Below are 14,886 nucleotides of genomic sequence, written 5' to 3'. Positions count from 1 at the left end.
CTCTGCGGCCGGCCCCGCCCCTTGCGTGCGTCACGGAAGCGCCGCCAGGCAGGAAGGTCCCCAGGAGGCGGGTCTTCCTGGAAGCCTGCGGCTGAGCTGGGAGGGCTGGGCGGCTGCCGATCCTCAGGGAGTGCAGCCCGGGCTCTTTCGCCTCTTTCCGCCCACGAGGGGACGCAGCTCCCGGAAAGTAAGGACGCCGCGCTTGCGGTTGTATTTCTGAAACGCCCTGGAGGCCTGAGGCCCGCTTCGTTTTCACGCCTACCTGGCCTGTCCTCCCGACCCGCCCTCTCCTGTGGACTAGGATGTAAGGGAGGAGCGCTGGCCTGGAGGTGTCAGCTCTGCTCGCTGTTGTTTGCAGAAACACCTAGGACCGATGCGTGAGCTTTGTGTCTCTGTCCCGTGTGCAGTTTGTGAGGTGGAGGTGGGTCGGCTAGGGATACTCCTGAAGGTCTCTTTTATCTCTAGCATAGCATCAGAGACAGTTGTTTATTGAAGGAGGTGATTGTCAGTCTTGTTTTCAAAGAGCATCTTTTATTTCGACAAGTATAATTTCTTTAGATGTTTTTGTGTCCCTTTGAAACTCAGGCTCTTAAATTATATAAGGGAAGAGGATTTGTTTTATTAGGTGGGAAAGTTTTTCGTGTGTGGTTGTACCTACAACTCTAAAAAAAGACCGTGCACTTGCAATATATAGGTTTATCCAAAGTGAGTAATGAGTCTGACTGTATTGTATTTTTTTCTTTTTCCTTAAATTGTAAACCCTCTGTACTCTGCAGCATGATGTGAAATAAGAATTTCAGCGTTAAAACTGCTCATATGGGATTAGTTTTTCTTTATAACAAAAGGTAAGTGCACAAATATGTGTTGTTTTTTTTTTTGTTTCATTCATCATTAAATTTATGTGAAGAACTTTTTATATTATACCATAACAGATTGATTGCCTGATAAAACAGTAATTTAAACTAAAATTTGCTTTAGGGTTTTTATATGTTTACTCTATTTTCTTTCATTAGTTCTTGAGCCCCTATTACATAGTTGATTATGTATTTAAATATGGATTACTGTAATTCTATATTTACAGTTTTTCTTAACTTGAGGTATTTGTCTTCTTTCCCCCCAGGTGAATTATACTTCAGTGTACTCCAGATTGTATGCTACTGATGGGAACTATTAAAGTTTATAATGTCAGAAACTTTCCTTAGACCAAAGGTGTCTTCCACAAAGGTATGCTATACATAAAATGGCCATATAACAGTTGTCTAAAGAGAATGACAAAAGTTTATGTTTGTTCTCAGTGCCTTATCCCCATCAAAGTAGTGACAGTCCAATGTCCGTTGCAGTTAGTGCTCTAAAGTCTGGTAATAAGCTGCAAAACAACTGTAACCTTAATTCTGAAAAGCCTTTCTTTTTTCTTTTTCTTTTTCTTTTTTTTTTTTTTTTTTTAATTTTTCAAAACTGAGTTTCTAAATGTATACCTGGCTGTCTTAGAACCTACTCTGTAGATCAGGCTGGCCTCTGCCTCTGGAGTGTTGGGGTTAAAAGCTTGAACCACTATACACAGCTTTGAAAAAGCATTTGTAATCTCAGTTACAAAGAGTGAACACCTTTGAAGAGATGTGTAGTGGTTAGTTCAGTTAACCACAGGCTCTACCTCTTAAAAGTCATGAAACTCAGTGTGTCATTTTTCAGTAAGATAGGAATTGTGAGGGGAGTCCAGACAGTATTATACTCATGCAAGGGAGCTGGGAGCTGTTTCCTTAAGGGTGGCTTCAATTTTTTTCTGATTTCAAGTAAATTATATAACTTTGCTGGAAGTAAGAAATAAAACTAAATGAGCTGGGTAGTGGTGGCACATGCCTTTAAAAATCCCAACATTTGGGAGGCAGAGGCAGGCTGATCTCTACAGAGGGAGTTCCAGGACAGCCAAAGCTACACAGAGAAACCCTGTCTCAAAAAAACTAAACAACAGCAGCAACAACCAAAAAAACAACAAACAAACAAACAAAACCCTCCCAAAATCCAACCAAACAAAAAAACCCAAAACTTTTTTTTTTTAAGATTGATATATGAGCAATGGGGTTTTTCCTGTATGTATGTCTGTGAGGATTTCAGATCCCATGGGACTGAAGTTACAGATAGTTATAAGCTGCCATAACCCAGGTTCTCTGAAAGAACAGCCAGTTCTCCTAACTGCTGAGCCATCTCTTCAGTCCTGATTTGAGTTTTTGAGGCAGGTTCTCACTTACATAACCAGCCTATCCTCACATTTGCTGCCGTCCTCTTTGCTCTGTGTTTTTAGTTTTATTATTTTTTGTGTATGGGTCTTTTGGATGCATGTGTGTATGTATACCACATGTGTGCTTGGTGTCCACAGAGGCCAGAAGAGGGTAGTGGATCCCCTAGAACTGGAGTTACAGAGAATTGTGAGCTGAACTGTGGGTGCCAGTAATCAAACCTGGGATCATCTGAAAGAGCAGCAAATGCTCTTAACTGCTGAACCATCTCCAGCTTAACATTTATGTTTTAGTTATACCAAGGCTTTTTGTTTGTTTGTTTGTTTGAGACAGAGTTTCTCTGTGTAGCCCTGGCTTTTCTGAAACTTCCTTTGTAGACCAGGCTGGCCTCAAAGTCAGATATCCACCTGCCTCTGCCTTCCAAGTGTTGGGATTAAAGGAATATGCCACCACTGCCCATCTTGTACCAAGACTTTGAAAACAAAATTCTGGGTAGCAAGATGGCTTAATTGCTAAAGGCCCTAGTCATCAAGCTTTATGACCTGAATTTGATCTCCGGGGCTGACATGGTAGAAGAAGAGAACTGACTTACACAGATTGTTTTCTGACCACCACATGCACACTATGACACACACAAATAGATAGATAAATAATTTAAGAGTTAGGGTTGGTGACACAGTTCAGTGGACAAAGTGATTGCTGCCAAGCCCGACAGCTTTAGTTCAGTCTCAAGAACAGCCATTAGTAGAGAAGAGAACCATTCCCATAACTTGTTTTCTGTTTCTACATGCATGTTGTATTACGCATATGTGCACATACATACACAATCAATAGACTAATTTAAACTGTAACAAACTCTTTGGGGCTACACAGTGAATCCCTGTTTCAAAAAAATAAAAATTTTATCATTAGCCGGGTGTGTTGGAACATACTGTAATTCCAGCATTTGTGGGGTAGAAGCAGGAGGATCACAAATTCAAGGCTAACCTAGGAGATGTAACACCCTGTTTCTTCTTTTCAACTTTAAAATTTTATTTATTTATTATTACAGTTTATTCACTTTGTATCCTAGCTGTAGCCCCCTCACTCGTCCCCTCCCAATCCCACCGCACTCTGTTTCTTAATGGAAAAAATTTCTGTATTTTACCCAGGAAAGACAACAGTTAGTAAAAACAAGTTTATAATCTTGTTCTCTGGCATTCATTATTACCATGACTAAATTCACAGTTTTGCAAATTATACATTTGTTCTAAAACAGGGAATTAAGTAGTAATTCACAGAAACAATTTTATTTGAAGAACTAATTGTTGCTAGTACTTGAGAGGTAGACAGAAAGTTGTCAGGTTTAAGGCTACCATAGATTACACAGCAAGACTGTCTCAGAAAAGAACGCAAACATTGACGTGCTGAGCGTGGTAGCAGCTTATACTTCTGGTACTTGGGGGGGGTGAGACAGGTGCAGCCGCAGTTGAAGACTGTCCTGGCCACGTAGTGCTTCCCGGTCAGCTTGAGCATGACCTGAGCATGACCCTGTCCAAAAAACATAGGTCTTTAAATGTTGTGATCTATTTCCAAAGAAGTTCAGTTGCATAGGGAATAGATATAAAAACTGTAGTAATTATGGTCTTAATTTTTTTCAGGTAACAGACTGGGTAGATCCATCATTTGATGACTTTTCAGCGAGTACTGCCATCACTACTATCACTGCTTCATCTTTAGGTTTGAATCATTTTAGTCACAGAAGAAAAAATTTGCCCTCTACCGTAGAGAGTAACAGATTGCCAGCTAGAAAAAGAGGAAAGCTGTGTTTAGAACAGACTTGTGGCCTAGAAACTTCAAAAGAACATCTGTCTGAAAATGAGCCGTGGGTGGATAAATATAAACCAGAAACTCAGGTATGCACTGAATACCGTATAAACATCTATAATTTTAGGACGGATTAGCATGGATAACAAAGGTGGTTTCAGACTTTTTTTTTTTTTTTTTTTTTCATGACAAAGGTTCTTCATGAAGCTTTGGTTGTCCTGGACTTGCTTTGTAGACCAGGCTGGCCTCAAATTCACAGAGAGCTGCCTGCCTCTTCCTCCCTGAGTACTGGGATTACAGGCCCTGCTTGGATTTTTACTTTTAAGAGTCTTTTTAGCAAAAAGTGTTTAAAGGCTGTGATACTATCAGGTTATTCTGTAGTTGTACCATCTCTGTCTTTAATTTAACCCCAGATTAGAATTTACAAATGTAATACTCTTGTTTCCTCCTCAGAACATATTGCTTGCTTTTAAAAAAAGTTTTATAAATAACAGAAGTACAAAAAATTGCCATACAGTGTATCAGCATGAGAACAGGGCTTTTTCATAGTAGTATAAAAATTAAGGGGCTGGGGAGATGCCTCAGTTGTTAGGGGCCTCTGGCTGATCTTCTAGAGGACCTCTTCTAGAACACCCAGACTCTACTCCAAGCACCCACAGGATAGCTTATAATCACCTGTAACTACAGTTCCAGAGGATCTGATGCCCTCTGAGTGTACCAGGCATAGTATGTTGTTGACATGCAAACGTGAGCAAAACACGTGAACATACAAAGTGAATAATGGAAGAAAATTGAGCTGAGAAGGGTACAGACAGCCACATAATGGAAGGAGAGAACAGACTCCTGCAAGTTGTTGGCAGCCCCCCAAAACAAGTTAATAAGTATAAAACATAATAAATAAAACATGAATAAGTATGAAAAGCTTAATAATAAGCATAAAAATAGAAATTTAAGTATTTTCAAAAGGCTCTATTATTATAGCATAATACTGTTTTGCAGTTAGTTTTTAATTTATTCATTTTTTGTGTGTGTTTTGCCTGCAAGTATCCTACTTGTGTGCAGGTGCCTACAGAGGTGGAAAGTATCAGTTCCCCTGAACTAGAGTTAAAGATGGCTGTGAATCACTGTGTAGGTGCTGGAAATTAACCAAGTCCTCTGGAAGAACAGCAAGTGCTCCTTACTGTTGAGCTAGGTCTTTAGCCCGTTTTACAACTTTTTGTTCACTAAAATGTTCATATCAAAAGGTGCTTACTTGGGCTGGAGAGATGGATCAGGGGTTAAGAGCGCTGGCTGGTCTTCCAGAGGTCCTGAGTTCAATTCCCAGAACCACATGGTGGCTCACAACCATTTGTAATGAGATCTGGCCCTCCTCTGGCATTCAGGCTTATATGCAGGCAGAACATTGTATATATAATAAATAAATCCTAAAAAAAAAAAAAAGGTGGCTGACAAGCTAAAAATGTTTTGAAATGTTTTTAACTTCAAATTTTTATCTTAGCATGAACTTGCTGTGCATAAAAAGAAAATTGAAGAGGTTGAAACCTGGTTAAAAGTTCAAGTCTTAGAAATGAAGCCGAAACAGGTAATTGAAATATTTAGCATCATATGTTCTCTAACTTATAAGATGTTTTCTTTTCTTAATTATTTTTTTCAGACAAAGTCTCACTATGGTCTCAAAATAACAGAGATGGCCAGGATGGTCTCAAAATAACAGAGATCTGCCTCTGTCTGCCTCTGTCTTCAGAATGCTAGGATTAAAGATATGCTCACTACTTATCCCAGGCTTCCCTGGAACTGATTGTGTTACCTAGGGTGATCTTGAATTTATGATGATTCCTGCCTCATCCATGTTCTGGGATTATAAACATGAGCTACTGAGCCTCATAAGAAACTAATCTTTTATGATCATTGTTTATATATTCATATTACCTTTAACAACATTTCCTCAACCAGAGTTCAGCCTTTAGGTTCCACATGGTAGAAGGACAGGTTCAGTTCCACAAGTTGTCCCTTTAATATCATCATGTACCACACTCATGCTTCCCCACACTGAATCAATGAATGTTTTTATTTTAAAAAACTCCACGACATGAAGTTTTTCCTTTTATTTGTCCTTTTTACCCCTTATATCTATCCCAACGGTAGCCTAAGTAAGCTAGTTGGGGTGCTACTGTTTTTAGCACATCTTATTTAACAGTAAAGCAAGTAGGCAATTTACATAGCAGTGGTTTAAAAAAAGGCTAACTTTACCCTGAAACAGTCCTCACTAATGTTAACCAGATGTTTTGTTTCAGTTTCTTTCTCCACAGTTATTCTTAGTCCCTCCTTCAAAGATGGAATATTTTCTCCTTCTCTTTATCTGCCTTTTGAAAGCTTGAGAATCTTTAAGCACACAAGAAAATAGAACTATTCATGTCTCCACAATATAGCATTCCTTTTTCTCTTAAGTTCTTTATATTAAATTAAAACTGACTCTGTGTGGTGGTGGTGTTGCACATCTTTAATCCTAGCAGTCTTGAGGCAGAGTCAGGAGGATCTCTGCGAGTTTAAGGCCAGCCTGGTATACAGATTGAGTTCCAGAACAATCAAGGTTATACAGAGAAATGCTGTCTCAGAAAACTAAAAAGAAGAAAATATTGATATATGCCATAGTATGCATTAAAAACAAACAAACCAACCAAAAAACCCTGACATTTCAGCCGGGTGTGCTATTACACTCTATTATGGTTTAGACTTACATATTATTACTGTTTTATTAGATGGGTAAAATTGGTCATGTGTATAACATTTATAAATACTGAAGAAATGTTTACTTTTATAATAATGTTGGGTATTGAGCCAAAAGCCTTGTGCATGTGTTTGATAAAAGTTTCAACGACACTAAACATTCTTTTAAAAAAGAAAAAAAATTAACTTGTTAATATCTAGATTGATCACAATAACTTTTGCTGTGGGCCTGGCGAGATACTGCTTAGTGGTTGACTGCATTTTCTGCTTTATCAGAGGGCTCAAGTTTGGTTCCCGGCACTCAAATCAAGCAGTTTAAAAGCTGCCTGTAACTCCAGCTCCAGAGGATCCATTGCCCTCTTATGTCCTCTGTGGGCACACATTACATGTGACACTTAAAATCTTGGGGGGAAAAAAGTCTTGCAATTATTTTAAAATTATTGATTTTTTTTTAGTTTGGTTTGGTTTTCTTTCTTGTTTTTTTTTTTGAGACAGGGTTTTTCTGTGTAGCCCTGGTTGTCCTGAAACTCACTCTAAGGATCAGGCAGGCTGTGTACTCAGAGATTCTGCCTCTGCCTCCTGAGTGCTGGGATTGAAGACAGGTGCCACTACCATCTAGCTAGATTTTAATTTTCATGATCTTTCCTTCAAAAGAGGGTAAAGCAACCAGGCATGGTGGCACAGGCATTTAATCTCAGGTCTCTCTGAGTCTGATCCAGCCAGTATTACATGGTGAGACCATGTCTTAACTGAAGTGGGGAAAACGTGGTAAAGCAGTGTTACAATTAGATGATAAAGTAGTTAGTGTTCTGACTTGAGATTCTGGTACAAAACTACCTACCTTCTAATTCTCTTACTGGAAACATAATTTTTGGAATGTGTCTCTACTTAATGTTTTAGAAAATAGACACCAACTATATTTCATGAGAAAAAACACTTATTTCTCACATGTGAACATCCTTTTTATTTTAATTGATCTGTTTCTAAGTGGAATCAGTTCTCATTATTCATGCTAGCTGTGCTTTGTAAAATTGTTAAGTTAGAAAATACCAATATTATTGTCCTGTTAAAAATATGAGTACATTTCTGTAGGCCTCCTGTCAGAATAGGTCAGCCCCTCATTATCTTTGTTCTTGTTTTGTATTTTTGTACGAGGAGGGTAGTGGGACCAAGGTATTGTACAGTCTGTATTCTGTCTACAGTAAGCTTCACACCCCATCCAGTCTGAAAGTACCAGGGCTCGAACCTGGGTCTTCATGCTCGAGTGGCAAAACAGTTTTCTGATGGCACTCTAGCTCCAGCCCCTACAGCTGTATTTTATGAATTGAAATAACCTTTTAAGAATTCTGTTTCAAATCCTGTGCCCTTTGTTTAGCTGTTTTAATTTAGTTTCTTTTAATTTAGCTATTAAGTTGTCTTTGAGAATATACAATGCAATATAGAGGAATTTTCAGAAGAAAATTCTCTCAATTCTTATGAACTTTAGTTCTGAAATTTATTTATATTAGATATTTAATAGACATTTGTAGAAATAATAGGAACTAAGAAAATTTTATAAAACTTGTGTAGCATTTTAGAAATTTTTTCTAATTAATGTTTGTATTTGGTTTTAGGCTGGATCTATTTTATTAATAACAGGTCCTCCGGGATGTGGAAAGACAACTACTATAAAAATACTATCAAAGGAGCATGGGATTCAAGTACAAGAATGGGTTAATCCCATTTTACCAGACTTCCAAAAAGATGATTACAAGGAGCTACTTAATTTAGGTAAGGTTTGCTGTGAAGGTGCTGGAGGTTGCAAGGAAGGCTTTACTGAATGCAACTTCCGGGTCAAGTGAGAAGAGCACATTTTCTCCCGTGCTTGTCAGTTTGAGGAGAAAGTGAAAGATGTTGCAAATAGAGAGGAGAATGTGTTCTTAGAAAGCTAAATTTGAACTCTCTCTTTAAGGTAACAAGCTGATGGTTTTTCATTCATTGTATTGATTGTGTGTGTGTGTCTGTGTGCACACGTGTATATGCAAGCATTTACATGCCGTTTATTGCACGTGGAAGTCAGTTCTTTCCCTCCACTGGGTTCTGGGGACAAAAATCAACACCTTTCCCCTCTGAGCCACCTCCCCTGCCTAGTTTTTGCTGCTTTGAGACAGTATTGTAGGTACCCAGGGTTGTCCCAAACTTGTGGTGCTCCTGCTTCCTCCTCCTAAGTGCTAGCATTGAAGGCCTGTGACAGCACACTAGATTAACAGGGTCTCAGGTTTTTATTGTTTATGGGAGTTTTACTTAAGGTCTTTCTTAAGTTTCAGTGTAAATCAAGCCTTAGGATGCCCTAAAACTTGCCTCTCGGTAAAGTAGCTTACACCATTAGGTCCTCGCTAGAATAAAATTATTTCAGAACATGATAGCATGCTTGTCATCCCAGCAGGTAGGAGGCCGATCTCTGTGAGTTCCTAGTCTCGATAGTTTAGACCAGCTAGGGCTGCATAATGAGATCGTGTCTCAAAACAGTAGCACCCCTCCAACAAACAAACAAACAACAAAAACAAATCAGAAACATAAGGCAAAGACTGTCTTTGATATTTGGAGGGAATGTTAAATATTCAAGATAAAACGTTTACACTATAGTTTTACACATAGACTTATATGTTCTAACACTGTCATCTTATCTTTCATTCTTTACTGATGCTGTAGGTACGTAAACTGGGAATGACCAAAGCCCCTAAGCTGCTTTGGATAGAGGAGAGCTGTGTAGAAGGACAATATTTATTTTGATACTACTACTCAAATTCTCTGGGCTCAGCCAGGGTTGGTGACACACACTTTTAATCCCTGAGGAGGGGCAGGAAGAGCTCAGTGAGCTCAAGACCATCTCTTTATATAGTCAGTTACAGGTCAAGCAGGGCTACATACAGAGACCCTATCTCCAAAAAACAAACAAACAAGCAAGCAACAACAACAACATTTAAATTTAGTACTGAAGCTGGGCAGGGTTGGGCAAATCTTTCAGTAATTATAGACAGAGACAGGAGGATCTTGGTGAGTTGAGGCCAGCCTGGTCTACATAGTGAATTTCAGGATACCCAAGGCTATGTAGAGAGATGCTATCTGAAAAAGCAAAACAGAAATCCAGGAGCGATATCCTAAGCTGAAGTTAGCATTCCACCTCCATTCCTTCCTCCCATCTTCCAGTGATGTTCCTGAGCCTCAGAGGGGTGATAAAAATGTTTCTGTTCATGGGTGCATATTCAGCAATCCCTTCATTTTCATCACTTTAACCAGTTATGAGTCTCTGCACTTACTACTGCACACTGTATAAATGAGGGCTTCTCCAACAAGTGGATTGCTGTACTAATCTGTGGGTATAAACATAATTATCTAGAAGGTACTTTGATGGGCATATCATAGCTCTTTAGCAAAACAACAGCTGTGGCTTCTCCGCTATGGGCTATGACTTCCCCAGCAATGGACTAGCTTTATATTACTTTGTATTATTGTGATAAATAAGCAATACTTGGTATTCCTTGTGTTCTGTTCAGCAGACCACAAATCCAACTAGGAAGCAGTTAGTATCCCTATAACAGACTCACCACTACTACCCTAGTGAGTACTTGTGGTATAGTACAAGGGTCCATGAACGAGACTTGATCAGTCTCCCATAGCACATTGCATAGTAACCTCTGGCATTATTATGCAAGCTAGTCAGGAGGAAGAAAACGTCTATCTTGGTTTCTGTTTGATTTCTCCCTGTTTTGTGATCAAAGCAATAACAGCTTTTGTTTTTGTTTGTTTGTTTTATAAAGAGTTTGTTGTTTTTTTTTTTACATTCTCTCAAAGAGCAGCAAGTGCTTTTAATTGCTGAGCCATTGCTCCAACCCAATAGCTACTTTTGTTTTTGTTTTGTTTGTTTGAGACAGTTTTCTGTGCAGCCCTGGCTGTCCTAGAGGTCCACCTGCTTCTGCCTCCCAAGTCAATTAACTTTGTGTTACTTTCATTGGTGTAGAAAAATTATTATTGTCTGTCATGATACTAGTCTTTTAAAATAATATTTATTTTACATTAAAATAGTTTTCTAATTTTAAGATAATTTTAAGATATTCTTCAGTATTGTAAATTATATCATATAACTGAATTTGATGTGTACAATATATGTATAATATTAACATATGATTTGAAAGTAAAGTAATAAATGTATTTCCTTTCAGAATCAAACTTCTACACAGTTCCATACCAATCTCAGATAGCAATCTTCAATGACTTTCTGTTAAGAGCCACCAAGTATAGCAAACTGCAGATGCTTGGAGATGATCCGACAAGTGATAAGAAGATAATTCTGGTTGAAGTAAGGGCACTTTTACTTATTTATTTATTTACTTATTTATATTTTTAAATTTTTATTTACTTTTTAAAGCTATAGCTGTTGTGTAAATAATTGTGAGATACATTGTGAAAGTAGCTTTGTGATAACAGAGACCTGAGGCTTCTTCAGTAAACACAGGTAGTAGGATAGCATAGGTTAAAGTAGAATAGCTGTATGATAACATAGTTTTCAATTGCAGTGCTGTCTGTGTAGAAAAGCAGATATTCTTTAAACATGCTATAAGCTATCATTGGGCTAATATCTGTCCCACATGTTCAACAGGATTTACCTAACCAGTTTTATCGGGACTCTCAGGCACTACATGAAATTCTAAGGTAAGCGTCAGTGGGGTCCAGTGTTCCAAAACTCCACATTAGGGGTGGGAGTGGTAACAGTGGCAGAACATGTATAGTGCCTATGTGTTCAGTGTTGTATTTTGTTATTAATATTTGCTATTGTTTTATCTTCTAGTAACGCTGTTGTTTTCCTCAGCAGCTGTAAAACCAAATCACCACACAGAGACTGGGTTTTTAGTTAACCTAGAACACAATGCTGGGCAATAGTTACTCCCTCCTAAACCTCCAAGCCCTCAGTTTCCTAACATTTAGATTTCTCACATTATACTTGCTTTTTGTGAAATCTTAGGTCTGGTTCATGCTCCAAGTCCTCCAAGCTCTCTCCTCCCGCTCTGCTCTCCTCGTGCTCTGCTCTCCTCGAGCTCCTCCTCCTTCTCGTCCCTTCCTGTTCTCTAGCTCCTCCCCTCTTTCCTGTCCTCTGGCTCCTCCCATTGCACAACATTGTATCTAGTTGCTTTATTTGTGTCCTGTTTACACAAGAGTTGAGACAGGATGCTTATAGTGAGTATCACAATGCAATATCTAGATTGAAACCAGAGAGTTGAGGGTGGGGAAATCAGCATTTGAATTAACAAGGGTAAGGCATACACTTTAAAAGGACATTGTACCAACAGGGGTCCAGTGTTCTAAAACTCCACATTAGGGGTGGGAGTGGTAACAGTGGTAGAACATGTATAGTGCCTACGTGTTCATTGTCCAACATGAACATGGTAAATTTCTTGAATTTCAATATTATTTTAGGAAGTATGTGCAGATTGGCCGGTGTCCTCTTGTATTCATAATCTCTGACAGTGTCAGTGGAGATAATAATCAGCGATTACTCTTTCCCAAAAAAATTCAAGAAGAGTGTTCTATTTCAAACATTAGGTAAGAAATTTTTTGTTTGTTTTGAGACAGACAGGGTTTCTCTGTGTAGCCCAGGCTATCCTGGAACTCACTCTATAGACCAGGCTGGCCTCAATCTCACAGAGATCCAACTGCCTCTGCCTCCCAAGTCAACAATTAACTTTATGTGCTTGGACTAAAGTTTTGCTACACCACTGCCTGGCTAAGAAATTTGTTTTTAATGTTTACATAGATTATTTTTAAATTAATCATTTAAGCACTATGGTTTTTTTCTTTTTATAGCTTCAACCCAGTGGCACCAACAATTATGATGAAATTTCTTAATCGAATAGTGACTATAGAAGCTAGTAAGGTGAGTCTAAGTTAAGACTTAAATCGTTGCTGTGGAAAGCACAGTTTATATTATATAGTATGTAACTTGGAGAAATAGTTGATGGGTTACACTTCAGAGAACACTCTACTGCTATAGAAATATACATCTTATTCTCTGTTTCTTTCTCTGTGTGTACGCACAGGTGTGTGTGTGTGTAGTTAGAGATGGTAGCTTCATGGTGTAGTCTTTGTCTAGCTTGTGAAAGGCTTCGGTTTTACTCCCCAGTTATATGAAAAAGCTAAACATTGTACTCAAAGCCATAGCATTAATGTCATTATTCCTTATTGGGGAAAATATTTGTTAAAATGTTATTACACTTTTACTTATTTTGATTTTTATGTATATTTGTATATGAAGAAGGTGAGTGTACCACAGAACACGTGTTGATTTCCGAGGACAGCTTGCAGGAGTTGGCTCCCTTCTTCCACCACGTGGGTTCTAGGGATGGAGCCGAGGTCATCAGGCTTGGCAGCAAACAATTTCACATACTGAGCCATCTTACCAGCCCCTCAATAAATAATATTTTAGACGTTGAAATAGATTTAAAGCTACTAACATAAAAACATTACCTCAGATGGCATTAGGTAAGAAATTAAACTACTATAATTCTACGTAAAAACACTAACGGCATGTTTGCATACACTTAGAGATACTGAATATATTTATAGATGCATGCATACAGAAAGCTTGGAAAGATGCTAAATGTTCATTCTGTGACAGGGTTTGTTTTGGGAAGACAACTTTATGAAGATTTTTGAGGGCTTGCGAGATGTCTCAGTGAAGCTCACAAGTGTTTGTAACTCCAGTGTCAAGGGGTCAGATGCCATTTTATGACTGCTGAGAGCACTGGGCACACATGTGCACCATGCAGGCAGGCCCACATCTACACAAAACTAAGACCTAAAAACTAACACTTTGAAGAGGTGATTCTTGAAACACCTTGGCTTAGTGAAGGTACATATGTAAAGATTTGTGTAGTTCTGTTTTTCTGTGGTAATTAGTTTTTACACGATCTGATGTGAGATACAAACCTGGGCTGTGGAAGTTTTAAACACTGAAATTTGAAAAAATCTAATTTGTAAAGTTCTCAAAATGGGTTTTAGTTTGTGTGTATGTACTTGTGTTTTAACAAAACAGGTTTTAAAAATTTAATTTCTTCATTTTAGAATGGGGGAAAAGTTGTTGTTCCTGATAAAACTTCTCTGGAATTGCTTTGTCAAGGATGTTCTGGTGATATCAGAAGTGCAATAAACAGCCTCCAGTTTTCTTCTTCAAAAGGTAACTTACTCTAGGAGACACATTCATAGAGCAATGATAGGTGACTTTCTCTCTCTCTCTCTCTCTCTCTCTCTCTCTCTCTTTTTTTTTTGCCTTTTTTGTTTTGTTTTTGTTTTTCAAGAGACAGGATTTCTCTGTTAGCCCTGGCTGTCCTGGAACTTGCTCTTGTAGACCAAGCTGGCCTGGAACTCAGGATCCACTTGCTTCTGCCTTCCGAGCGCTTTGACTAAAGGTGTGTGCCACCACTCGCAGCTACCTAGACTGTGTCTTAAACAGTCATGAAGTAAATCAATCCAAACCTTTTTATGGAATGCCAAGGGATCAATCCCAAGGTCTTCCATATGGTGGGCAGGCATTTTGCCACTGAACTGTCTTTTCTCAGCCCAAACTAGACATGAAGTAGTCTGTCTTATCTGTGGTTTAGTTGCTTGTAGTCAGCACTATCTGAAATTTTTTAATTGGATATTCTAGAAGTAAGACAATTCATAAACTTTTAAATTTTACATTGTACTAAGTACTGATAAGCTCTGGTGGCATGTGTCTGTAGTTTTAGTACTCAAGAGGCAGAGGCAGGTAGATCTCAGAGTTCAAGACCAGCAGACTCTTCCTAGTGAATTCCAGGACAGCCAGGGCTATGGAGAGACCCTGTATCAAACTAAATAAATACGTGAAATCTCCTGTTACTCATCCTGAGAAATGAATCAGTGTGTGTGTGTGTACAGCTTTCCAAGTTGGTTTTTACTTTGTAATTTATTTCCTTCTTTCCTTCCTTCCTTCCTTCCTTCCTTCCTTCCTTCCTTCCTTCCTTCCTTCCTCTGTCTCCTCCTCCCTCCCTCCCATCTTCCCTCCCTCCCTACTTCCTTCCTTCCCTCCTTCCTTCCTTCCTTCCTTCCTTCCTTCCTTCCCTCC

At 38.7% G+C, this 14,886-nt stretch overlaps 1 protein-coding gene across 3 annotated transcripts in view; it reads left to right on the top strand.

Moving 5' to 3' along the window:
* Rad17 (RAD17 checkpoint clamp loader component) overlaps positions 1–14,886 on the top strand; it is a 29,697-nt gene that overhangs the window by 507 nt on the left and 14,304 nt on the right. The window contains exons 1-11 of one of the 3 annotated variants that reach the window (XM_055601882.1): positions 29–187; positions 777–845; positions 1,121–1,224; positions 3,875–4,129; positions 5,539–5,622; positions 8,381–8,537; positions 10,970–11,106; positions 11,407–11,459; positions 12,222–12,347; positions 12,609–12,678; positions 13,866–13,977. In XM_055601882.1, coding sequence (XP_055457857.1) covers positions 1,183–1,224; positions 3,875–4,129; positions 5,539–5,622; positions 8,381–8,537; positions 10,970–11,106; positions 11,407–11,459; positions 12,222–12,347; positions 12,609–12,678; positions 13,866–13,977 — 1,036 coding nt within the window. In that variant the 5' untranslated portion in view covers positions 29–187; positions 777–845; positions 1,121–1,182. Of the gene's footprint in view, positions 1–28; positions 422–776; positions 846–1,120; positions 1,225–3,874; positions 4,130–5,538; positions 5,623–8,380; positions 8,538–10,969; positions 11,107–11,406; positions 11,460–12,221; positions 12,348–12,608; positions 12,679–13,865; positions 13,978–14,886 lie in introns of those variants that run through there. The other 2 variants (XM_055601880.1, XM_055601881.1) reach the window with 2 other exon arrangements.

This window comes from Psammomys obesus, unplaced genomic scaffold (genome assembly GCF_907164565.1).
Source record: "Psammomys obesus unplaced genomic scaffold, mPsaObe1.curated_primary_1811, whole genome shotgun sequence".
Classification (NCBI taxonomy): Eukaryota; Metazoa; Chordata; class Mammalia; order Rodentia; family Muridae; genus Psammomys; species Psammomys obesus.
The sequence above is the reverse complement of the archived record's forward strand: the minus strand, read 5'-3'. Positions and strand labels throughout refer to the sequence as shown.